Source organism: Athene cunicularia (assembly GCF_003259725.1).
Source record: "Athene cunicularia isolate RWA chromosome 12 unlocalized genomic scaffold, athCun1 chr12_part1, whole genome shotgun sequence".
Taxonomy (NCBI): domain Eukaryota; kingdom Metazoa; phylum Chordata; class Aves; order Strigiformes; family Strigidae; genus Athene; species Athene cunicularia.
The window spans coordinates 11,196,300-11,220,971 of NW_020799116.1; the positions used below are offsets into that span (position 1 = coordinate 11,196,300).

The following is a 24,672-nucleotide window of genomic DNA, read 5'->3' on the forward strand; positions in this document are numbered from 1 at the left end:
TCTGTTGTTGGTTTAAGTTTTTCTGAAAGGAAATACCTGGACTGCCAAGCCTATAGGGTACCAAAAATGTCAAAACACCCTACATTATAGTGGAAATCATACTAGCAAAGGGAAAACCAAATTGATATTAAAAGTGACAAAACTCAACAAATACATTTGAGTGGATGTGTCATGTTACGTTTGTGATAATGAATGTTATAAAATTACTTCGGTTTTCTGCAGTTTTCATCTTTATGGATTATTGTGTGAAATACGTGATGAAACTAAAGTACCAACCTAAATTTTCATCAGGAACACAGACTTGAGGCTATCTTGTAAGTTGTGCACAGGGTAGAATTGGTGTCCTACTGGATAAAATCGGCAGTTTCCTGAATTCTTTGCCCAAGTAAAACCAAGCAGTTGCAGTTAATAAAAAAACTATCTGTTGTTCCACAATTGTCTGGGAGTGTTCATTCACCAGCAGAGAGAAATGGTATTGGAGGGAAGACAACAGCATAGTTGATGAGTTGTACAAAATCAACAATGTTGCTCTGCACTAATGCTGGCAATATTGTAGGGCCTTCTTTTTTGTGCAAGGTGTGTTGTCTTTAGGAAGAGCATGGCACAAAATAAGTCAAACCATAAAGCATGCTATATTAGACTGCATTAATTGTTTTGATGTGTTCAAAAAAATTTAAATTTCTGTGAACTGTGGAATTTAGGCAGTTTTAGTTTCAAAGCATATTGTCAGTGTAGTGTGTTTATTTAAACATAAGGTTTAATTTATCTTCTTAACTTGACAAGTGCACTGATTTATGCACAAAGCTTCTATTCTTAGCTAAAAAGGCAGGGGAGGTAGCTTAACAAATTGTCATGATACTTTTCATGATGCTGAGTTCAGTTGTTAGTCCTTAAACTTTGACATTCTACATGTGGTCCACTTTTCCTCAAAATGAAGGATTGGTTTCTAAAAATATTTTAATTTTTTTCAAAACTGAACTTAGAAAGAATTAATAAATTAGTGTTAAAAAGGCTCCACACCATGTTAGCTCGCCTATGCAAAGGCATTTAGGCACAGCTCTGAGGTTTTATGCAGCTGAAGATTCAGTTAATAGGTACCAGTTTCAAATACAACTTCTTTTATAACTTACAAACTGGTTCACCTCCCACAATTTTTAATAAATAATTCTGGAAGTATCTTTAACTTTCGCAAGTGGGGCATGAGAACCTAATCAGGTTACATGGCTGGTGAACTTCCCTGCGTATAAATTATGGATTTGAGGAGGTTTGATGAAGTTGTGTATCGTTAGCTGTCTCTGTGCATGTACTCACCATCTGCTCTCGGGAGAGGGATGATAAAGGGTCATTAAACCATAATGGTATTTACTGGAGTGGAAGCATCGGAGACAGCTGGGTGACCACATCCCAGATTGAAGAAACAGGAAATAATTTAAACCCTCTTCAGAGGCTGGAAAGGGTAAACACCATGTGAAGCAGCAGATAATGTAGGGGTATGCTGCAGCTCTCAGACACAACCTGGGGAAAAAATAGCTAGGGACACACAGAAATAAGGAAAAGTAGGGTGACACTTTAAAAGCAATTTATCCTTTGAGTCCTTCCAGCTTCCTCTGGATGAGCAAGAAATACAGCTGCTCTTCACCAGAGGAGAAATCAACAATTGGTTTATGAATCTTGGGGTTCTGGCCTGTACTGATTAAAATTAAAATACACTATCTGGTTGTTTCTTAGTAACCTAAAAACTCCTGATTATACTAAGTATTTTTTTCTTAGTATCAAATAGAGGTAGCATTTTAAAGTTAAAGACCCATACATGAAGGTTAAGATGGTTTTTGCATTTTCCAGACACACTAACAGTGATGTGGCCTTAAATGTCAATTGACTTAGAGTATCTTTTAAACTTACGTCAGTTTTAGGGTTTAGTTTAGTTCTCCCACAAGAAATCTCCAGTGACTCTGTGCTTGATATTAGAGTACAGTTTACTTTCACCCTATTGCTCCCTTCAATGCTATTTCTTCCCACATGTTGTCTAGACATTATGTTTGCTAAGCTGTGTGGGTCTTTTTAATTACAAAATGACACCTGTAACATCACTACCTGAGCAGCAGCTAGGACTTCAGAAAACTTCTGTCTATGAAGGCTTTTTACTCTGCTTTTCCACTGGCTCTGCAACCAAAAAACTGTGTTTCCTAGCCACACATATCAAATTACAACGGTCTGTTCCCAGGTTGAGATTAGCGATTATGGATGAACCTTGTGATAGACTTTAAGTGGGCTGTTACGTGTCTACCCGCTGGAAATCAACCTCTTGGAAAGTATATCAAGGTAAATTCTCCAAATGGCTATGGATTAAATTTTGGTTTTTATTAGCTATGACCAATCTTGGAGACATATGAAAAAATCCATCCTGCCTAGGGATGGGTGAAAGCATTATGCTCAATTTCAAACCCGAGTGCCTTGGAAGTACAACATCTCCTGCCACAGACAGGCTTGGATGAGCAAGAACCAAGAGGAGCCAGGAAAGAAAAAGTAATTTAAGGAGCTTTTTGTTTCATAAAAGAAATGATAGGCTATAGTGAAATATACTGAAAAAGTAAATCCAGTTGTGAGGGATGTGTTGCAGAGCTGTGAAAGTTCTCTGATAAATGGTCTTTAACATGTAAGTTTGACCACTTCTGCTGCACACCGCTCACTAATCCATCACTTATACTGCCGCCTCCCATGTCCCAAGCCTGTGAACAGCTGGAAACATCATCTTCTTTATTATACTAGAAACAAAAAATCCTTTTCCTCCAAACATACCTATCATATTTCTTAAAAATGACTCAACAAGATGAAGAGTAAATAAACCAGCTCTCTTAGTTGAAGACACAGAAAACATATTTCGTCTTAAAATCTTGTCTAGTTTGAAGTATAATTTCTTATATTCCATCATGGCTAAAGATATAAATTTAATGAATTAAGTTTTTCATCAGTTTGTTGAGTTATGCACACCTGAGTATAGGTTTTCTGTTTCCCAGAACGTCAAATTTAATGTGCTGTGTGTATTACAGCAGCTCAATATCATGTAAACATTATATATTAGCTCTTTTCTTTCTCTATAGTTTTGTACCATTTAGTTTAGCAACTAAAATGTTTGGAGGTTGAATTTGAGAGATGCCAGAAGTAGATTTCCCATTTGTATTTAACCTGTTCAGCTCAAAATTCTGCTTGTGAGGCATCGATGTGTGGTTGTTCAGGAGCCGCCTGGCACTCCGCGGATGCGTGGTTCTGCGCAGGCTGCGGCTTTGCCAGCAGTGCCACCGCCACATGGCTGGCTGCCAAACCACTGCGCCCTGGGGCGGTCTGCGGGAGTTCATGCTACAGAAAGATGTCCTTCTGTAGACAAGAAAAGTGCAAGGAGAGAGAAATGTGTCTGAAGAGCCCATCAAACCACTTTTTATGGGTTTCACATCCCTAATTCTGGTATTTTTGAAAACCATCTTGTCTTTTGATATCATCATTCTGTCCTCAGATTTGCTGCAGTACACATATAGATTTAGTGGAGAGCTGAGGAAAAAAAGCTTAAAAACGGAAATGCCACATCCCCGCTTAAATACTGGAAATTCAAAATTTTAGGTTTACATTGCTTTTATTCTAGAGCAGAAACTTCATTCTCTTTGGCATTGTGGGTTTTTGTGAGCTGGCTGGGCACTGCAAGGAGGATGCATCTGATAGCCCCCACTAAAAGGTTTCTTTTGCAGCTTTGCATATCTTATTGCTGCAAGGGGCAGCTCTGAGAGAGACTCTTTTTTTTTTTTTTTTTTTTTTTTTTTTCCCCCCACTCCGTCACAGTATGATGACAGTACCTACCAGAAAGGGAAAGGATTGAGTGGCTTTTCAGAGTTCTTCAAACAAAGGTATTTTCCATGTTAGAATTTAAAAGGTGAGTCTTAAAAACGAATGGTGGCCTACTTGGCTTGACCATCCAAAACGCTTTGGTGTGGTGTGGAGAACCCAGAGCTGAGTGAAGGAGTGCTAGATGAGATGGTGGCAGAGCTGGAGGGAGGAGAGCCTCAGGTTCATGCTGATGAAGGTTTCCTTAGTTTGGGTTGGTTTGAATTATTCTTTGCTTCCATTTCATTTAGCACATGGCAGCTGAGGCATTGTGCTAACACTTCGCGGTTTTCCGGTGAAAGCATTGGCAGTACGACATCTCAGAGAAGAGTCCTTTAGATTGGGTCCTTGCTTCACTCTTTCAACACAAAAAGTCTGTTCCTGTGCTCCAAGGATGTGCTTGTTCTGCTCTTGCAGAGCAAGCAGTACTACCAGTAGCTTGAGAGGCTGATAAAACAGGGTTTGTGAAAAGGCTTGTGGAGCACATAGAGTTTAGGGAGGTTCTGATTGACTGCGTAGGTTGAGTGCCGAGTATAACTCTGCAAAGAGAAACAAAGCCTCACTGAGCTGTTTAAACTACAGTTTTCAGTTGTGTTGTGCAAAGTTAATTTATGGGCCTTTTTTATATCTAGAAAATATTTAGCCATTTCGAATAATCCCTCATTTTCTGTGCCTGTGCATGCACCTCCCACTCCCCATGTTGCCAGGAGATACCTTTCTAATCAAGATTGTCAGTAACAAATGTGCTTCTGTTTCAGAAAATGAAATCGGCAGAATTGACTTTCTGTCTATGAGGATTGAGGGCACGTTCCAGGCAGGAAACAGGTCAATACTCAAAATATTACAGTGAAATAATTTGAGGATATGATTTTCCGGGGGGGTATGTATTTTTTGGTTCAGAAGAAAGTTGTTTGCCAGTCGATTAGCTCTACCCTGTGTTGCTATTCTGCATGTACAAGCTGACAACTTTTATTCTTTAAAGCCTGTCAATGTTGGGAATATTTTCTACTTTGTATGTGGCAAAGCTAATCAATCTGATAATGTGAGTTCCAAGTCAAGGGTGAAATTCTTATCATTTATCATATTTAATTTCATTCCATTGAAGTGTAGGCTAAAAGAAACACCAGAGAGAGAAGCTTTGCAATAGTTTGCATGGTTCATGCCTGCTTGTCCCCACTAGAGCATGCTTTGTCCCTGCAAGGAAAGTGTACTTTGTCAGGGAGTCGGGCTTGCTAGGGTTATTAATAAGCATATGTTAGTGGGGCTTAAAGAGGTGAGAGGGTGGGTTGTCTGGCTCTGTTACGTGTTTTATAAGAGCACACAGCTACTGGTTTTGTTGTCATCCAGTACATTCAAATACCTCTGCAGGGATCGGAGGGTCAGCACTGCTAGCTGTCTCTCCCTCTGTGCAAGTATACACGGGTATTTGATATCACTGTGAATTCAGTTCCCCTGTCCGTTTGAAATGTGCTCTCGGGGCTTGGTTTGGAGGTGAGTGTGCACCATGGGCAGCACCATGCTTTGGTCCCCGCAGGAACCGATGGCTCTATGGACATGAGGAGCAGGCACTCAGGTCCCACAAGTGCCATGTTCCTGCCGGGGGGGGCGTGGGGGGGTGGCTGAGGGACCGTGGATCTAGGCTGTGGTCACCATCAGGAGACACTGTTTATGAACTCCTGTCTAACGTCCCCGGGCTCACATTGCAAAATCACTTCACTTGTAGTGTTTCTCCAGGACTGTCCAAGTTATTAAGAATTACTAACTGTAGTCCCATGCATTAGAAGTTGCAGATTACGTTGGAGACATGCATTTCCCTTGGTCAGAGACATCACAGATCGGCCAGTCCCGTCTCTCTTTGTGGAGCTGAAACTGTCAGCATGTGGAGGTCAGCACACCACTCCCATGTACTCCTAAGCTAAATCATTGCTTATCACAGGCTGTGAAACATCTGCAGTGTTGCTTCCAGGCAAAAGAAAATTTTCCTGGTGAAGTTTTTGCAATAAATTTTAAATGTAGGTCAAGATTCATGGAAGTTGCCTGAATTTTTAAGTACACTTCAATTATCCCCTGCATGTTTTTTTATAGTTTCACCGAACTTCCTATTTGGCTGAATGAACATTCCTCTGAAGGAAAATGTGGAAACAATCAACAGTCATGTATTCTTCATTATAAAAAGCAATAATTTCACATCTGAGTTTAAAAGCAGACAGAGCTCTGTAGAATTAACTGATCTCTGTAGAGAGTTTAATGTTTAATATTCTTACAGAATATATAATATAAAAGTCTGAGGGCTGCTGGGCTTGAGAACCTCTGCAGAAGTGAGCAGACAGAAGGAACAGACAGATAAACTTAGGGACATTTAAAACTAGTAACTTTATAGATTGAAATTAAACATTTTTATATCTCCAAACTCAAAACAATTCAGTCTTGTGATTAGCACTCAATAGCCGTGCCTGCTGTGCCTTTACTGTGATTTTCTTTCTCATGCGTAGTGATTTAAAAAAAAATAAATAAATAAAAAAGAAAAAGGAAGAAATAGGATTTTTCCTGCTGTGTTTGTAACTATCAGCTTTGCTGCTTTGCCTTCTGTCTCATGTTTTCTGGGGAGCCACAGCTTCCTTGTGCTCCTCCTTCCACTGCAGAGGCTGGAATATGTGCATTGCTTATAGCATCTCCAAGCAGCGCCCAAGCCGCATCTCGGCTTATCTCCTGCTGCCCAGCATCTGACTCGTGTAATGCTGCTGAGCTCTTACAAGTTCTTTTACAAGTATCACTTTGATTGAAATATTTATCTTTCTCCCGTTTTATCTATAACTTCTAGCTCACTTTGGGTATTTCATGGAGTTCCCCTTGCAATGTGGTAGTCGTAGAATACTGGGGAACGTAATGGTTGTGCCTTTAGCTGCTGCTTTAATTAAAATAAAATGAACTAAGGGCTCCTTATTAAATGTTCGCTAAAGTTTATAATGGGTATGGTTCTTTTTCAGTGGGTATCCTAAACATAGAACTGATTTAACTGATAAAATCCATGATGCAGGTATTTATCACATTACAGTATTTCTTTCCTCTAGTTTCTATCATTTCCACTATGGTCCTATCCAAAGCCCATTGCAGCTAATAGGCTTCTAATAGCATCAATGATCTGTAAGTTAGGCTGTAAAATGGGCTATTTCTGCTCACTGGTTATAGCTACTAGTCATTGTTTTAACTGTCTTAACAGGAGATAAATTAATATATTACTGTTGTAACTTAAATTGTAGAATTTAAGTTTTACTACATGCAGTAAATTCTTATCTGGCTATTCAAAAGATCACTTTAATTATATGGCAAGGGAGAACCCTAATAGAATCTGGGTCTCTCCTCCTTGTTCACAGCTGGAGTCTCAAACCACCCCTCAGGCCTGGCTCTGTTGCTTTTTGTCTTCTACCGGCTGTAGGGTGGCTTTGCCTCTGGTACCGTGGCTTCAGTGTCTGCTCACGCTCCTCTTTTCCACCCCAGCTGTGTATTTTGATCTTGGTGCCTGGTTTCTTCTCTGATTCCATGTTTCTCACCTACCAGACTGTGCATCTGCCTCATGTCCTTATTTCTGTGTGCCAGCAGTGTTGTCCTTGGAAGACTTTCCTCCCCAGGTCCTCTGGTACCCTCCTGGAACACTCAGCCGTGGTGGGTGGCTTCCCCCATCCTGGTCACAGAGGGACTGCCCACCTTTGAGTCCTGCCAGGGGTCTGACACCAGGCTGCCAAGGACACAGCTGAAACCATGCGTTAGGACTGCTCTCCATCACGTGCTGGAAAACCAAGAAAGATCCACATGCTGTTAAATAACCTGACTTCCTATCTTGCTTTTAGTCCTGGCTGTATGATAATGGTGAAGGGTCTAGAGCACAAGTGTTACGAGGAGCAGCTGAGGGAACTGGGGTTGTTCATCCTGGAGAAAAGGAGGCTGAGGGGAGACCTTATCACTTTCCACAACTACCTGAAAGGTGGTTGTAGCGAGGTGTGTCTCTGTCTCTTCTCCCAAGTAACAAGCGACAGGACAAGAAGAAACAGCCTCAAATTGTGCCAGGGGAGGTTTAAGCTGGATATTAGGAAAAATTTCTTCACCAAAAGGGTTGTCAAGCAGTGGTTGAGTCACCATCCCTGGAGGGATTTAAAAGACATGTAGATGTGGCACTTAGGGACACAGTTTAGTGGTGGATTTGGCAGTGTTGGGTTAATGGTTGGACTTGATGATCCCAAAGGTCTTTTCCAACCTAAATGATTCAGTGAGTTGGAAAAGTCTAAACAGGAAAAGCCTCAAACAGCAGCAGAGGCGTGGGGGATCTGTCTCTTCCTTTGCAGTGATTTAGGGAAATGACTAAGGTGACAATTTCTGCATGATCAGATTTGTAACTTCAAGCCTATGAAGCTGCAGTGGATGATATTTTTACTCAGACATGTTTTCAATACCTTTCTCAGTCTTAATTTTCTAATTCCATACTCTTTGTTTCCTGGTTTTGGACTCTTATTTTATTTTTAATTCGAGATGTTACAAATGTTTTTTAAAATAAGTTGTCCCAGAAAAGCCTAGAAATCACTAAGAAGTTTTGCCAAATAGTGAATGTATTAAATTTAAGATGACAGCTTCATCCGTATAAAATGAAAAGTGAAAAATATTGACTGTGGCTGGAAATGAGTTGATACATAAAGATAAGATGCAGATGCACAGGTTGAAAAGTTGACAATTAGCACTCTAGGAGATAATAAAATGGGGTTAAGCAGGGTTTAATAGTCAGTAAAAAGGAATGTTTTGACGCAGTATTAAGACACATGGTTTATATGTGATTGAATAGGTAGTTAGGCCTGTCTGCAAGCTGGCAAGAGTTGAACTCCTGCTACCTCTTTGGAGAACGTTGTATTGGTGCGAACTCATCCTGTTTCTTCATGCTGACTCTATCCATGCAAGGTGGGAGAAGAATCTGCTGTTCAGGAAAAGGCTTAAAAAAGAGAAGGGCTTTAAAATCTGTACCCTGAAGATGGCTTCAGTGTCAGAGTATAGCATGTCTATCAAGACCTCACCTCATGTCCCTCCCTGCTTCTTTCCTTTCCTCACATGCCCTCCCCGTGTTGCAGTGCTCTCACCCTGGGTAATGTGCAGAGGAGCTTCAGGCAGCTCCTCCTGGACCACTGCTGTGACTTGGGAAGGGAAAGCAGGTTCCAAGAGGCGACGGGAGCATGCTCTGCTCCTTACAGCCACCTTCCCCAGGTCTTCCCCTTGCAGGAGTGGAGGGCATACAGAGCCCTAAGCTGGGGACAACAGGAACACACATTGCTGTTCACTCGTTTTGAAGCTGTTATACATAAATCAGTGCTGCAGTCAAGTTTGCAAACCTTATTTCCTTTCATCTGTTTCCTGTGACAAGAAAACCAAGGGCTTAAATGTGATATCTCAATAAATCCTCATGCTCCCGTGCAGCCATTCCTGAAATGCCATGCGGCTCAGATCATTTGCCGTAGTTATCCACTGTGGAGATGGTTCTTGTTTTGTCTAGCCATGGGGTTGCTTCCTCCGATAATTAATATTCCAGATTAAAAACAAAACTGTGTGCAGTGCCCCCTTCTTTTGCATGCCTCTGCCAGCTGCTCGGCACTTACCAGCTTGACAGCCTCTGGCGATGAGGGAGTACACAGCCAGTCTTATTTTATTTTTTCCTAGCAGGAGCTAATGCTCAGTGCAAGGATGTCTTTAAACAAATACACTACTTCTATGAAAAATGGCAGAGGCAGAAAAAGGCAGTAATATCGCATAATCTGCATAGTCAATATAGGCAAATGCAAGCGGGTTTTCAGCCCTCTAATAGGGTATCGTAAACATGCAGGGTTTTATGGCATTCAGCTGAAGAATAGCTCCCATAAATTACGTGCAGTGCAATTTCTTTGTTTTCATTCTGAAGTTTATTTCCTTTTATGTTTAGTAATTAAATCACAGCAAAAGGATTGCATTATGGAGTGTACCAAATAATAGCAGTGATTACGTGGAGGTGTCACAGGAGTCGCTGTGTTTTGCTGTGCACGCTGCGGGGTGTTTGTCTGCTAGCCGTGCTCCACGTTGCCAAGACAGGTCACCTCGCCTGAAATACCCAGGAGCTCCTGCCCTCCCCTTGTTTTGTAGAAGTCCCTTAGGATTCAGCCACAGTTTTTCAATCATCTGCTGCAGAGATTTATTGTCCTGGCAGGAGGTATCTCCAAGGAGCTCCTAGGTGCAAAACCATGCATGGCCGTGACTATTGCAGATCAGGGAGGCCCCAGCCCTCTGCCCTGCAGCCTGGGGCAGGGGCTGGGCAGGTGGGCTCTTGGTGGCCATAACCTGTGGCCGTGTCAGGCAGGCACCTGCCGCTGTGCCCATGGCACTTGTTTTCAGCTGCAGTTATCTGCAATTTTGAGAAGGTTTCAAAATCTCTAACAAAGTTCCTATGTACTAAAAGACCAATGTGTTTTCTGATACAGCCTTTTTATTCCCTGAATTCCAACTCAGAATAACCCCAAAGGATATCATTGCCTGAACAGCAGCATTCATTTCTCTTTATATACCAAGCCTTAAACAGTTTGTGTCACCATCAAAGCTGCTAGCAAGTGGCAATATGAACATGGCAAACAAATCCCTCCAGGCTTTGGTGGTCTCCTTTGGCCGCTTGGCTGTTTGATTTTGGAGAATTTACTCTCCCACTGAGAGGGAAAACTCTGTTTTCAGTCCAGTCCAGACGAAGACCTGAGCCATTACAATCAACTGATTTTAAGGCTAAATTATGCTGTTCTGTATGTCCACAAGACTTCCATTTATCTGCTTCCCTTTTAATTTCCTTGGGGAGAGGATTTTTTTTTTTTAATGAAACTAACACTTTTAGGTCTAAAAGCAGACTATTTGGTAGCCCTGTATCAACAACAAGGTTCTGACTCAGCTGTGTCTTTAGATTTGCAAAGGAGACAGTGACATCACTGTTTCTGCACTAAAAAAAATCCGAAAGGATGCACAATAGGCGTGCTGTGCCTTCACTTGATATCCCATGTGTGGTCCTGGCCTCGCTGCTGGAAATAGTCCACTGATGGCGGGAGGAAAATCAGGTTGGAAGTCTGTAAATTTTTATATTTTGCTGTGTTGTCTCATTGCGTGGGTTCCTTAGTTTCACACAAACAGCTGAGCCATTTGGCTTCGCAACATAAGCTGTGCCACTGCCAATTCTGGACATAAGTGTGGTGAGAAATGGAGCACCTAAACCAGGCTGCAGCCAGGAGAGCTGCTGAGCGCAGCTGAACCACAAGGCTGAAGGAAGGCAGGGCCCTGATGCTGCTGTTGAAGAAATAAAATGGGGTTTCATATTGTAAGTAGGATGGCAGGCAAGTTGGAGAAGTGACTGCGAAGGCACCCATGTTAAGGAGGCCGTGGGGTCTGGGCTTTTCCTCTCAAGAAAACGGTTCACTGGGAAGACAACCTGCAGAGCAGGGAATGCTTTCTGACACCTCACATCAAACTTCTGTCAGGGCTCATTAGTAGTACAGAATTTAAACTGCCCCAAGATGGGTTTTGTCTCTTACTATTCAGTTGGCAGCCGGAGGCAAGGGTAGAGCAGCCACACTGTGTTTTACATAGGTGTACAGAAATTCACTGTAAATACAATGTAATTAACAGTGCTGCTAAGACGCACAGAACGTTTTTGGGTTAACGTAACGCGGAGTTAAGATTTTCATGTTCCTCCTAACCGAGTTGAAATGTGATGCAGAGTAACCCCAGCTTGAGCTTTGTACCTACGTGAGGCAGATTCAAGCTACAAGATACTGTGAGCTCGGCCATGCAGTTCTCTTACTTTTATGTAAAACATGCAAAGTGTATGTACATTTTTTTTTTTCTGTGCATGATTCTGGTCTTTCTCACCTTAAATTCTGCTAGAAGAAAAAAGCTTTGAGTGGCAAAAAATGCTCCCCGAGTTCTAGAATAACCAGCTATTCTCTGGACATTGTGCCCTCCGAGACCCAGGTCCAGAGGTTTAAGTTCATTATTTGATTCTACTTACTGCCAGCAATTAAAAAAATAAACAGAATTTGTATATGGTTGATTTGTACTGTATTGCTGCTTGAATAAAATAATTACACAGATAATACTAAACATAGCTCTATACTAGACAGACACATTAAAAATGAATATATCTTATAAATATTTTTTTTTAAGAGTGAAAATGAGGTACATTTATGACAAAATCAGGTTATTGGATTTTTTAGAACTTTATGTAAGTTTTCCCAGCCTGAGGTTAAAATCTATTTTTAATATACAACAACAGGAGTAACAAGAAGCTGTGAGAAATGAGAAATTCCACAATTAGTTTTTCATAGTTCAAGAACTGAGGGATTTTATTAAAAATTTGGTATCCCAGATGACTGATGGGTCACGGGGTCTGGGCACTGGGACTCAGCCACTTGCAGTTCTGGCACCCACCATGCATAGCTGATCATTTACATCAGCTTTGCTATTGTTTTGAATACTTGATATATAAGTTGTTTTGATTATTTGCATAAGTCTTCTGCAACGTTGCTCTTTCCAGACTGTGTGAATCTTTCCGATTCAAACTGAATAAACATACCAAAGGGTTATCAGCCAGAAATAATGGTTCAGAAAATACTTTGCAGTGCCACCTTGCAGTCCACTAAAATTCTTACAGGATATGATTACTAAAATATAGGTTTCACTTTTTAATAAATTCAGACACATTAAACTTGTAGTCATTATTTACTGAGCCCTTAGTTCAGACCATGTTAATTTTTTGAAAGATCCTCCAAGAGCTAAAATTCAGGCCCTGATATGCCAGCAAATGCTATGAAAGAACTCTATCCTCTTTACTTGTGCTTCCAGTTGCTGTAGAAAACTTTTTTGGTCAGTAAGAAAAAAACATATATGGCTCACTGGATGCCACTAGTTTGAAAAATCAGTGAGGATTTTTTTTTTTTTTCCCCGAGAGGAGCAGAACTTCAGTGGCAACCCAGCAGAAATAAAAACCTAAGCACCTAATCTTGTGTTTGGAACAGTCAGAGAGTGAAAGCAGTTCTCTTCAGACACTCAAATTCCAGGCAACCTTTCAGAATAAACTTTAAAGGGAAAACAAAGCACTAAATTATCACGTAAAAGGGATATCAAAATGGTCATTTTTTAGTTTTGGTATTTTTTCTTCCCTAGATGATTTTTGAAGGTAACAAAACATTTCTAGGTCCGAGCATCTCAATTACATGGGTTTGAAACCTTCTGCCAGTAATAGGTGATGAGGGAATTGTTGTTTTGATTGCCTGCATTCCCAGGAATATACTGAGTGCAAGACTGGCTTCTTAACCAGTTTTTCAAAGTTAATAAACTTGCTTGTTGTTTTTCCTTTCTAAGTTCCATTTTATACTCTTAAGAAACATCCTATTGGTAGCACTGAAGGAAGACAGCATGCCAGGCAAAGTGCTCTTCATAACATGCGTATGCGTCCAATTTGTTCCCTTGTGGAACTTCTGTGGAAAAAAGCTCTCCTTTCATCTTTCGAATAAATAAAATGGATTATTATGTAAGCTCCAGAAGTGAGAAGTAAAATGTAATTAAGATGCTGATTTTAGAGATCTCAAGGAAATATCTTTGATATTTTAACATCATTTTTTGTCTCCTGGACAAGATAATAATGTGTATTTGGGAATGGACCCATTCAAAAGTGAATGGTAACTTTGAATGTTATTTATCTATCTTTGTTCAGAGTCTGAAACTGTCTTGATTCATTACCTTGAAGCAGCGACCTGGGGATAAAAGGAACTTTATTGTCATGCAGAGTCCCTTGAGCCTTGTTTCTTTGGTGTAACTTCTGTCAAACTAGACAGGAATAAATTAACCCTTAATTCTTTAGGAAATTTATGATCAAAAGTCAGATGGAGGTTAATACTCTACTTTGGCTGACAGCTTATTTTTTCATCCCAGAGCTTGCCAGCGCATATGTATTCTCTGGTGGAAAGAGGCTGCTTGGAGATCAGGATGGGCTGGGTTTGCTTCAGAGGTGGCTGCAGGGTCCTGCCTGGCAGCCAGGTTTGGTTGTGTGCTCTGCTTTGCATTCAGGTCTTTCACTGGCAGTCTTTGCTATCAGGAAAAAAAAAAAAAAAAAAAGGAAAAAAAATTAAAATTGAACATGTAATGGGCTTCATAGACCATTTCCATTGATGGTGGATCGGTGCTACGGCTCAGAGAGAAGAGCTGGACCTACTGAATACCAACTCAAATATCTTTTGCTTTTCAAGTTAGTTTTGCTATCCCTAGGATGGTATTTTATGCAGAGTTTATAATTTATTGCTTGGATATATTGGATAGCTATTCATTTTAATCTTGCAAAATACTGCATTGCAAATTTTACTCTGCATGAAGTTGGGAATTGTTTTTAAATTGGTGAGTTTTAAGGTAAGTCTTCTAGACAATCTTCAGTAAAAGATTCTCTAAAAGAGAGTAAATTCTAATTTGTAGAAAATGCCAGACTATGAAGTTTCACTGTTTGCAGCTTTTTATTATCATAATGTTATTCCTGGTTTGAGCAAATTGTCTCCCGAGTTTGTGGCGTGATGGGCTTGTTCTGTGTTGAGAAAAACTGGATTTTATCTAAGGTGCTGCCTTAGGTGAGTGTTTCTCAAGATATTCCTTCCATGGAAAAGGTATAACAATACAGAGTGACCTCTAATTAATAGATTAGATTAATTTAGACTTGCCTTTACTCACCCAGATCTCCTTACCTAGAGATGATTTATGCTTACAAATTATTCAGGTTTTACAGGGCAACGACAGTTTCCTGGGAGCAAGAGACAAAGAGTAAGGGTTGTAATAGGATGATGTGTGGTAGTTAGTGGCTAGTAATTAAAAGGCTTTAATTACTGTCATTTTTTCTTTGGTGGAAAATTGCACTCTGATTCACTGGTTCAGAAGGTGAAGGGACATGTTGCGCAGCTGGGAATATCCAGCGTTTGAGATGGATTGCTGCTCCTGTGAAGTTGTCTTTGCTAGTGATAAAGGTGTGCAGGGAATACTGCAACACAGTAAAATGTTAAAAGAGCGTGCGCCTGTTATTAGCCGAGTGTTTTCATATCAGCCAGAGTCTCTAATTGCATTTTAAGATGTGGTACTAGGTTCTGCATAAACTAGGGATGTGGCTTCTAGGAGTTTTTTTAATCTAAGAAGTCAGAAAGGGGATGGTCAGTGATAGTTATTTATATACACCTCTTATTACATCAGAACAGACACTCCCTGCCTGCACCACTGCTAGCAGAGCTAACCTCACCAGCCAGTTTCACGGGGGTGATATAATATGAGCGTAAGTGGGGTTGTAATTCACAACCGCGAGCGCTTATTTCTTCAGCAATCTTTGCTGATATTGTTAGAATTATATTTATTATCTCAATCTGATGGGTGCAATCCCTGCTTCCCGTGAGCATGTGTATCCTGGCATCCTCCTCAGGCATGGACCGAGCGGTGGCAGGTGTGTGATGGCGAAGAGGCGGCGCAGCACAGCGCGCACCAAAGACCCAACAGCCTGACAAATATAAATGACTGGAGTGAGTTGGGAACTTGCATCTGTTGAGGTGCTGTAACTTTCTTGATATAGTGAAATGAAATCTCTATCTAGTGAATGTAAAGGAAAGCCCAAAGGAGGAAACACAATGTAGAAACTGACATTGTTTTTCTCGGTCTTTTTTTTAAAGATAATTAATTTTTGCAGCATTTCATTCCCATTTATCATAAGTACGTCTCGGAAACATGCTGCGTATGTGTCATTTGTTTTATCAGGCACAATATGCCTGTATATATTTCATAATGTGTGAATTGTGTATAAGTGCAACTCCAGAAGGGATAATTTCGGCAAAGAAGCTTGAGATAGATCAGGATCTGACAGATGTGCTGTGAGAACGAGGAGAGCTCAGTGAGAAATGCCACCAGCACGCTCCCACTACCCTTCATCTCCCCGGGCGAACTTTTCAAATTCCTTTTTCTCTTCCTGTATGCAAAAGGAAAGGCTAATATTTATTTTGAGACTCGTAACAACAGGTACCACAGTAGAAAAAACCCTGTCTTCAAGTGCTGAAAAAAAATCAGCTATGTGTACATCAAAAAAAGTATTAACTGTAAAGATCTGCACTGTCGGGGACACATCTTTTGGGCACCTTCTATTTTTGGACGTTCAATTTTGCAGGTCACTGATTGCATCTGCTAAAGAGAGCCTGTGCCTCTCCCAACACACAGACCCAGATTCAGCAATTAAGAAGCTGGATTGGGGTTAGAAATCTGATGCTTCGCTGGATCTGGGCCACAGCCAGCATTCAGGAGCCGGTGCTGGCAAGAGACCGGAGCTGCCCATGCCCAGGATGCTTCTTGGAGGAGTGTATCACAGCAGTGCTCTCTAGCAGCATGGGCTACCAGCTATTTCTGAGAAACACCCTCAAAAGCTGCCCATGATTTTATCATCTTGGACTCTTCACAGCCCTTCAGAATCATCTCTTCCAGGAGTGCTCCTTTCTCACTAGTTTACCCCAAGGAATGCGGTTCCTGCCCCTCACACTAACGAATCACAGAGGTGTCCAACCTCCACGTTACTTTTGAACACTGAATTGTCAGAAGGATATTCTCACATCCTTATGGGCTGATGTATTGATGCAGTCCCACTGAATGAGGTATAATCTGGCTGCTTTCCCTGTCTGTATCTGCTTGTTATGAATTAGCTCCTCATGCTGCACTCCTGGAATAACATTGTTTAATCCCTTTCACAGGTAAAGCAATTTCCTTTAATTCAGGAAAAAAAAATCCTTGTTTGTCTGTTACATGAAAAGAAACTGCATTGCTTTTGTCCTGTGACCCCCCACTAAAGCCAAACAGTTTCTTTAACCTTCATTTATAGAAGATTGCTCTGTGCTACCATTCAGTGCATCAGTCTGAGTGACTTCCAATTATCAGAGGCTCAAGGTTATGCTTCTTCCAATTTCTGAGTCAGATGGGGAACGACCTCACCTTGCAACCAGATTCCAGTGTTTGGAAATCTCTCAATCCCTTCCCAAATATTGGTGTTCCTGGAAGCAAAATACATACTGTCTTGTCTCTGTCCTCAGTATCTAGGTTGTTCTGGACTTACATTTGTCTTACAAATTGCCAAGGAACATTAGCAATGGATATTCCGCAGCCTATTTAGACAATCCATAGCTGTGCTTGAGCTGACTTTAACGTTACAAGCAGTTTTTCCCAAAGTTTAAACCTTAATCTCTTTTGCATATTGATTCTTGTCACATCCATCTTGGACATGGGAACAAATTCTTTCCTTCTATTTCAGTCTTTTACATGTTTTAATACCATTAGCATCTTTCTTTTCATTATTCTTTAGACTAAGCAACTCCATTTGTTTTTTTATTTATGGGACATTTATAGACCTCTAATACTTTGTGGTGTTTTGTGTTTGGGGCAAATCTTCCCTGACATGCAGCACCAACTCTTGAGTGTAGTGCTGTATCTGAGGCTCCCCTGTGCTGGGGAGAGTGACAGGTTGCTTACCTAGCAGGAATTTTCAAATTAAAAGGACTTGCAAACCTGGCTTACACATCCCCGAAATTTTGCTGTTTTCACAGTCCCAGAGCACTGCTGACATGTTCAGCCACATGTGGGTCCGCACAGAGCTCTCACCCAGCCGGTGGCTCCCCAGCATATGTTTGTGCTATTTAATGCAGCATCCTATTTACTGCAGTACACAGCACTTGTCTCTTACACAAATCCATCCTTCTGTTTCAATCTGGTTTTATGTCCAATTTGTCAAGGTGATTCTGAATTACATTCACATCCTCAGAGGTACCTGCAGCCTCTTAGTGTCACCAGCAGACTGAAGAAGCACACCTTCTCTTCCCCCATTGCTATTAATAAAAGTACTGGAAAGCATGAGACCAAAGACAGACTCACTTTGGCAGTTAACTTTCAATAATTACTCTCCAACTATGGCTTTTCAGTCAGTTATATCCACCCTTCAGTAAAGTTATAGAACTGGCCTCAGGTGAAGTCTAAATTGAAAATTTCCAAAGTGATAAAATAGATAAAACACCTGTGCTGCAACGAGGTCTGCAAGGGTGAGATCAAATCAGCATTGGACTGCACACGGGCAGCTTGCATGTGTATCTGGTTTTAAAAATAAGCAGATAATTATGCCTGCCAGATAGAGAGAAGGAGAAATTTTGATGTGAAGTCCTTTCCCAAAGTTGCAGTTTTCATATTCCTCTCCCCTAGAAAACATTTGAGGGAAGTGTGGCAGGTATACCCTAAAGAGGAAGAGATAAGCGGTGCTACTGGTAAATACTGGGTTTCATGAATGTTTTTTTCCAGGGAGGATGCTTTGTTCTTTAGAGTATTTGGGGACTAACAGAACTGATGGCCAGTCCATTTCATTGTGGTTATTTTGACAAAAATGGCTGTATTGTCCATTGAATCTGGTATGGAGGGGTCAAAAATCAGGAGTTCAAGTAAAGTGTTTAAAATCCTCTAAGTTAAATCATTTTACTTGGAACTGTTTCCTTTTCAATATTTCTCTGTTAACACTGCTTCTTAAATGTTAAAACCGTAAATGAACACGTGTCAACAGTGTCTTGCAAAAAATGGGACTTGGTCCTGCACTGCTGGCTCTGTGAAAACTATGTACATTTGGAAAGCGTTAGTGTGTTTGGAGAGATGGAAATGGATAATGGAGTTTTGTTGTAGCTTTGCAGGCTTCTTTTTAGTTATGCTCCTAAGACTTGAGAAACACCTAGCAACACCTTTGATGGATATAGATCTTTTTGTATGTGTATATTAGAAGGCGGCATCTTCATCTTCTGGGAAAGGGTTCCTTCTGAATCTCAGAAAACGTTTCTGTGGCTTATTTTCTACCTTTTTTTTTGTGTAGACAAGTTGAATTTGAGTTTATGCTAAAACTTCATGTTTAGGTTTTGCTGGGACTAGTCTTTCTAGACTTGGCCTGCAACATGCACCCAAATGCAGACATTTGCCATATCCATTTTACTTAGACACAAACATTTTGTGCTCTCAGCTCTCAGCAGCTGTAAGGTCCCAAGTTGTGTGTAACCAGACAGCCGCTGGGTAACTCATATCTCAGTTCTCTCTTCTGCATCCAAGCCTGACAATTATTTTTATGATACTATACTTGTTTTTAAAAAGCTTGGTAATTCTTTGGAGATTTTGGCCCCATGAATTAATGTCGCTGTTCAAGACAGTAGTGAATTCACGTTAGACACTTGCTCTTGTCCTTAGGTCAGATCTGTGACAGTCAGAGGGTAGGCACCACCTTTAATCTAACAGCTCACATGTTAGTGCTTGCAGTGTTTTGTGCTTACCCTTAGCTCTTCCTTTGTTGAGGTGATTAAAAGATGCCTGTTGCTGTCTGTATGTGCAGCATGCTTCATTAACAGTGATTTATTTTGGAGTTTAGCAGAACTGGCACTGTGTAGCACACCGATGTGCAGTAGTAAAACGTGAGATGATTGCTAAGGCTTCTTGCTGCTGCTGCTACTGCTGCAATACTTCGGGGTCTAAGGCATGTTTTGCAAATTTTCCTTCAGAATACTCACAAAGTTGGGAGTTCGTATAGTGCAAGTTAGAGCTACAAAAGTATTTTTTTGCGTTCTGAATGCATCCATACACCTTAGCTTAGGTTTTTCATTTCTATTTTGTTTTTTCAGTTATTAATCGTTAAACATCTAAATGGAATTACTGACAGAGACATGTCTACTAACTCAGAAAAATTCACCACAAATATTTCTACTGCATGCATCTATTTTTTTTTCATACCCAATTACAGTCAGAACTCTGAGTCAACTTTCTTCATCAGAATCCTATTACAGAGGTGCCTTTTAAAAGAATTTGCAATGGATGCATCACCAAAAGTGAAGATAAAAACATCTGCAAATGTGTGTTGGCACTAGTTTTTTTAATGGGATGCACTTCCAAACTGAAGCACAGCTGTCTCATTTTCATCTTGAAAAAATAACTTGTATAGTGCTGAAACTACACATGCTTCCTTCTAGATATAAAATAATAAACTTTGCAAGTTTTCAGGCCTCTTGTATTCTCCTTCAGAGGCAGTGCAAAACTCCCCTGGGACTTTACAGTCAGAAAACATTTAGAAATGGGAAGGATCTTTTCAATTATATATCTTTTGCACAATGTTGCCTTTCCTAAAGTTGTTGCCATAAAAAGTCAACGTGTTTCAACAGTTTTTACACAGCTCTGAACAATGGGCCTGCTGATATGAATAGCAGAAATGTTTACGGGAAAACATTTAGAAGATTGGACTCATTCACATGTGAAATAGGGAACTATCATGAGAAGTGAAAATGCAGCCGTATCTTGAATGCTACCATTTTTTAACCTTAGGAAAATATTTTTAACGGTAATCATCTAATTTCCTTTTCACTACTTTTTATGTTAAGACAGGCATCATTTCTCTTTGGGAAACTTTCTGTAACACACTGTGTTAGATGTATCAGAAAAAGCCAGGGTGTGCATTGGTTGTGGTTACGCAGGGCCAGGGCTCAGCTGGCAGCCGTGTCTCCAGGTACCTATTTTCAGTGCTGCTCCTGAGGGGACAGTTACAGAGCACCAGGAAGATGGTGCTTCTAAGGCTTTAGTATTAATCCAGTGATAGCAATTCTGGCCATGGTGACAGAATGTGCTACTATTCCTTGTATTTAGAAAATATATGTTAGAGTCTCTTCTAGGAATACATTGCAAGGTAATTGTTACAGGGTATATACTTTGGATATATAAGCACATGGAGTCACCATTAACACTGATGGAAATGCCAGCAGGAACCTCCGTGCCACATATACACCGTTTGTTAATACCAGAAGTGTCTGTTGCCATTCAGATATCTGAAAATTTTTCTTTGAAGTACATGGATGATCCTCTGATGTCTGCTGATTCTCTGGAATAAGTTTAGAATAACTAAATAACAGGGAAGACTTTCAGCATTTTCACTGGGCTTAATAATCAAATGTGTTGAGCACACAAAAAAAAAAACGTATATTTTTAGCATAGCTTTTATTTTGGGCTGAAAGTAAGACTCAGTGATTGTGTCAAAACATCTTGTGAGGAAAGAAAAAGCCTGCTCTTTTTAATGCCCATATAAGCTAAAAACTAATTTACATCAGTAATTTTGTATTGGTGTTTAAAATGCTTAGAAAAGCATGATTTCCTAAGTAGAAAATAAAAAGAAAAAATCAGTTTGCAAAAACCACAAAGTAGCCAGAATTTTTCCCAAAGGGGTGGAGAGTCACGAGAAGAGGAGAAGTTGCAGTGGAGAGGAGTAATAAATTGAAGACTATCCAAGAATTTTCTTGCACATATAGAAAACTAGGGAATAAAATACCAAATCTCCATCCAAAGAGAGTATCAGGGTTGTGATGCAAACAGGACAGCCATCTTCATGGGCCTCTGTGAAGAGCTATCCCGCATCTCCATCAAGTCTCCAGAAGCCCCATCCTCAAAGCCCGTGGAATAAATACAGACATGTTGCTTGACTTTGGACACATCTGGGGTTTTATATTCCTAGTTTTTTTAACCAAAAGGCAGATACAATACTTTCTTGCCAGTGGCACTGCTTACAGAGGGCTTAGAAGCTGAGTGCTGTTATTATTCCACATAGCAGGAGGGGTTTTGGTCAGCTCTTCCATGTGTTGGCAGCTTATGGAAGGTTCTGCGGGTGCTTTTGACAGGTTGCTGGCAGTAGGTTAAGTTGGTAAGTGCTATACCTCTTGTGTTTTTAATTAGGTAGCAAAGGCTGTAAGTGATTGTTCTGTTTCAGTCCCACATAGCTTATTGCAGAGGGTGAGGAGAATAATTGTAAAGTGTTGCATTGCGTGTAATGGAGAGGAGCCTTATAAGTGACATGATGGGCTTATTGATGGGAGTAATACGTGGGAAAATGAGAACACAAAAGAATTCCAGCAGCTGCTGGTGAATACAAGATTTATCTCAAATCTCGCTTAAACTAGCGTAAAACCAAGAGTGACTTGGCTTTGTTGGAGATCTCCTGATAGGTGCAGCTATGACCAACAGAATTTGGTACTAGAGGGAAAATGGTACTTCTCCATGTATCAGGACTATATAGAGTAAAACGATACATTTCTTGAGTTCACTATAAACACAGAAAATAACTGTTTAACTATGTCAATCAATATAAAGGTCCACGATGACATTTTTTTTTCCTTCAAAAATTAATAATTAATACTCTAATAATTCACTTGAGTTGTTACTAGTTTTTATTGATTATTCCTTCCTGCTAACCCCCAGCTAGCCTAATCAGCCTGTGTGAGAATAGATGAGTATATTCCATTAATCTCTACCCCCTTCAGAGTTGCATCTTCAGATCAGAGGATGAAGATTCTTAGTCTTCTCAGTGCATTGAACCTGACTTTATTAGAAGAATCTTATCAATTTTAACGCACAAAAGCAAGCAGAGACCTCTCATGATACCTCTTCACATGCTATTAGTCATGCAGTTTGTCTTGTAAGCATGAAGGTCCCTTAACTTCCAGCCTTCAGTGATATGAATAAATTATGTGTCTCTGACTTGATTTATTTATTTTTAATATTTAAATGCCCGCTCTTGAAAATGTTCCTTTCATAAAAGGAGGCACTTTTTTTCCCCCTTGGGTTGCACTGGGGGGAGTTACTTTGCAGTGATAAGCTGGGAAAGTCTTTGAATTGCCTGCTTACAAATTTTAACTATTTACAAATTGTAATGGAGTGTGAGGAAAATACCAGGTTTTACTTGGAGATGCTTTAAGGTGTTGTTTGGTTTTTTTTTTTAAGAATTTTAAAGCAATGAGAATGGGTGTAAAAATGGGAAAAGCATCCCCTTTCCTGAGCAAAGTGGGATCATTTCCTAGAAAGTGTTGCCTTGCAGGGATGGTGTTCTTCAACTCAAGATGATGTTTGTAGAGAAAAGTGAGAGTAGTTGTTCTCATAACTTTTCTCTTAACTGTGATACACAAAATTCACTAATTCCTCAGATTACCCCAGAGAGGCAGTAAGTGAAACTGCTGACGACAAAATGGGGAGACCAGAAATCTCACAACAGCCGAACGGAAGATGCAAATGCAGGGTTACAATACGTAATCCTCATCTGGTACCCAGCGTATTTAGTCACAAATCACTCCTCAGAATTATTTTAAATGAAATGCTTAAAAAAGTTTCTTTGTTGGTCTTTAGATGCAACTGTCCTGGAAAGAAAAAACAAACTGTCAACAAATAAAAAAGAGTAGCAATCCTAAATCTCCTTGTAATCTGTCTTTTTTTTCTTTTACAGATTAAAGGTTGCCTAAAATTTCCAGGGAGCCCCCTTCTCTTCTGTAGTTAACTGGACTCGTCTCCTCTGACCTGGGAAGCTGAAGATGAGGTTGCTATGGGAACTGCTCGTGCTGCAATCATTCATGGTGTGCCTTGCAGGTAAAGTGTCATTTTAAAACTTTTGATTTAAGAATGCCACTGTATTTCACACTAATGCAAAAGTGCACCGCATTTTTATATGCCAGTGATAAAATAGCAAAACAAATCCCTGCTTCATGACCGGCATTATGAAAGGTTGCTGAACAGACCAAGCTGATGTTCTTAACAAGCTCCTTTCACTGTGAATCGGTATCTCCACAGCGCAAGTGTGGTGATTCAAAGGTCTGCTCTACCCAGTTCAAAGTTGCTGTTGATGAAAGTTGTTTTCCCATGTTCTGTGTTAAGCGTTTCAATGCTCAATTAAACCTATGTGGAGTACAGCTTTAAATCCCATTAAAACAGTGTTCTGTTACAGCTAAGACCTCGCTCCATTTAACAAATAATTAGAATAATATATTTCAGCGATATAACCGTCTTCTGCAGCTGCCCTTGTGTAACTTTTTTTCCCTTAGACCTGCAATGTTTTGAGCATTCCCGACAAAATGAAACTTCTGAGGAATGTTTTTCCTCTCCTTTTTCCTGGAGCTGAAACAGTTCTTGAAGGTGTTTCAGATTTGCGGAGGGTCGGCAAACTTGCGCCAAAGCCTTGCTGATCATCTCAGGTGCAAGGAGCTGCTTGTAGGCTGCTGCTGGGTGAGCTGGGGGAACCAGGCCTCCGCGGCGGGTGCTGTGATCACTCCGGGGCTGTCTAAGCCTGTTTTGAGTCTCTCGCTCTTTGTCGTTCAGCTGTCGTTGATTATTTCCTCCTTGAATTGTCAGTATTACTCTTTAACATGTATTTTGTTCTGAGCAGGAGCAGAGGAGGTTACGTTTAAATAATATTTATGTCACTTTGGTTTCATCTGGATTGCTCTAATTTATCTGCTGTTTGGCGCTCAGAATGTTTTACTGCTTTGGTTAGTAACTTGTGCTGTCTTCCCTTTTGTATGTGCCCGTTGTCAGGGTACTTTTTCAGCATTTTAGGTAATAGCAAACTACTTATAATACTGTTTACTTTCTTCTGCTTAGCTCTACTGAACACAAAGCCACTTTTATTCCGGTACTTACAGGCACCTATTTTTGAAATTTGGTTCCAAGTCATTCTAAATGTGCTATGACAGTTTCTGAGCTGGCAGAAAATTGGATGCAGAGAGATTCTGCAATGCAGTGCCACACATGTTTCAGAAATTGCAACCCTAGAGAAGTTAGGCTGCGGGAATACATAAAGTATGATTCTTTATTTTAAGCAAATAAACAAAATAGTGGAAAAACAAAAGCGTGCAAAATGTTTTTTACTGTAATTTCTATACTTAACATATCTGT

General features: G+C 40.3%; 1 protein-coding gene across 4 annotated transcripts in view; it reads left to right on the top strand.

Annotated features, from left to right (window-relative positions):
- Nucleotides 1-24,672, top strand: part of CNTN4 (contactin 4) — a 299,396-nt gene that overhangs the window by 112,384 nt on the left and 162,340 nt on the right. For all 4 annotated transcript variants that reach the window (XM_026857402.1, XM_026857405.1, XM_026857404.1 and 1 more), the window contains exon 2: nucleotides 23,231-23,370. In XM_026857402.1, the coding sequence (XP_026713203.1) occupies nucleotides 23,316-23,370 (55 nt within the window). In that variant the 5' untranslated portion in view covers nucleotides 23,231-23,315. The remainder of the gene's footprint in view (nucleotides 1-23,230; nucleotides 23,371-24,672) is intronic.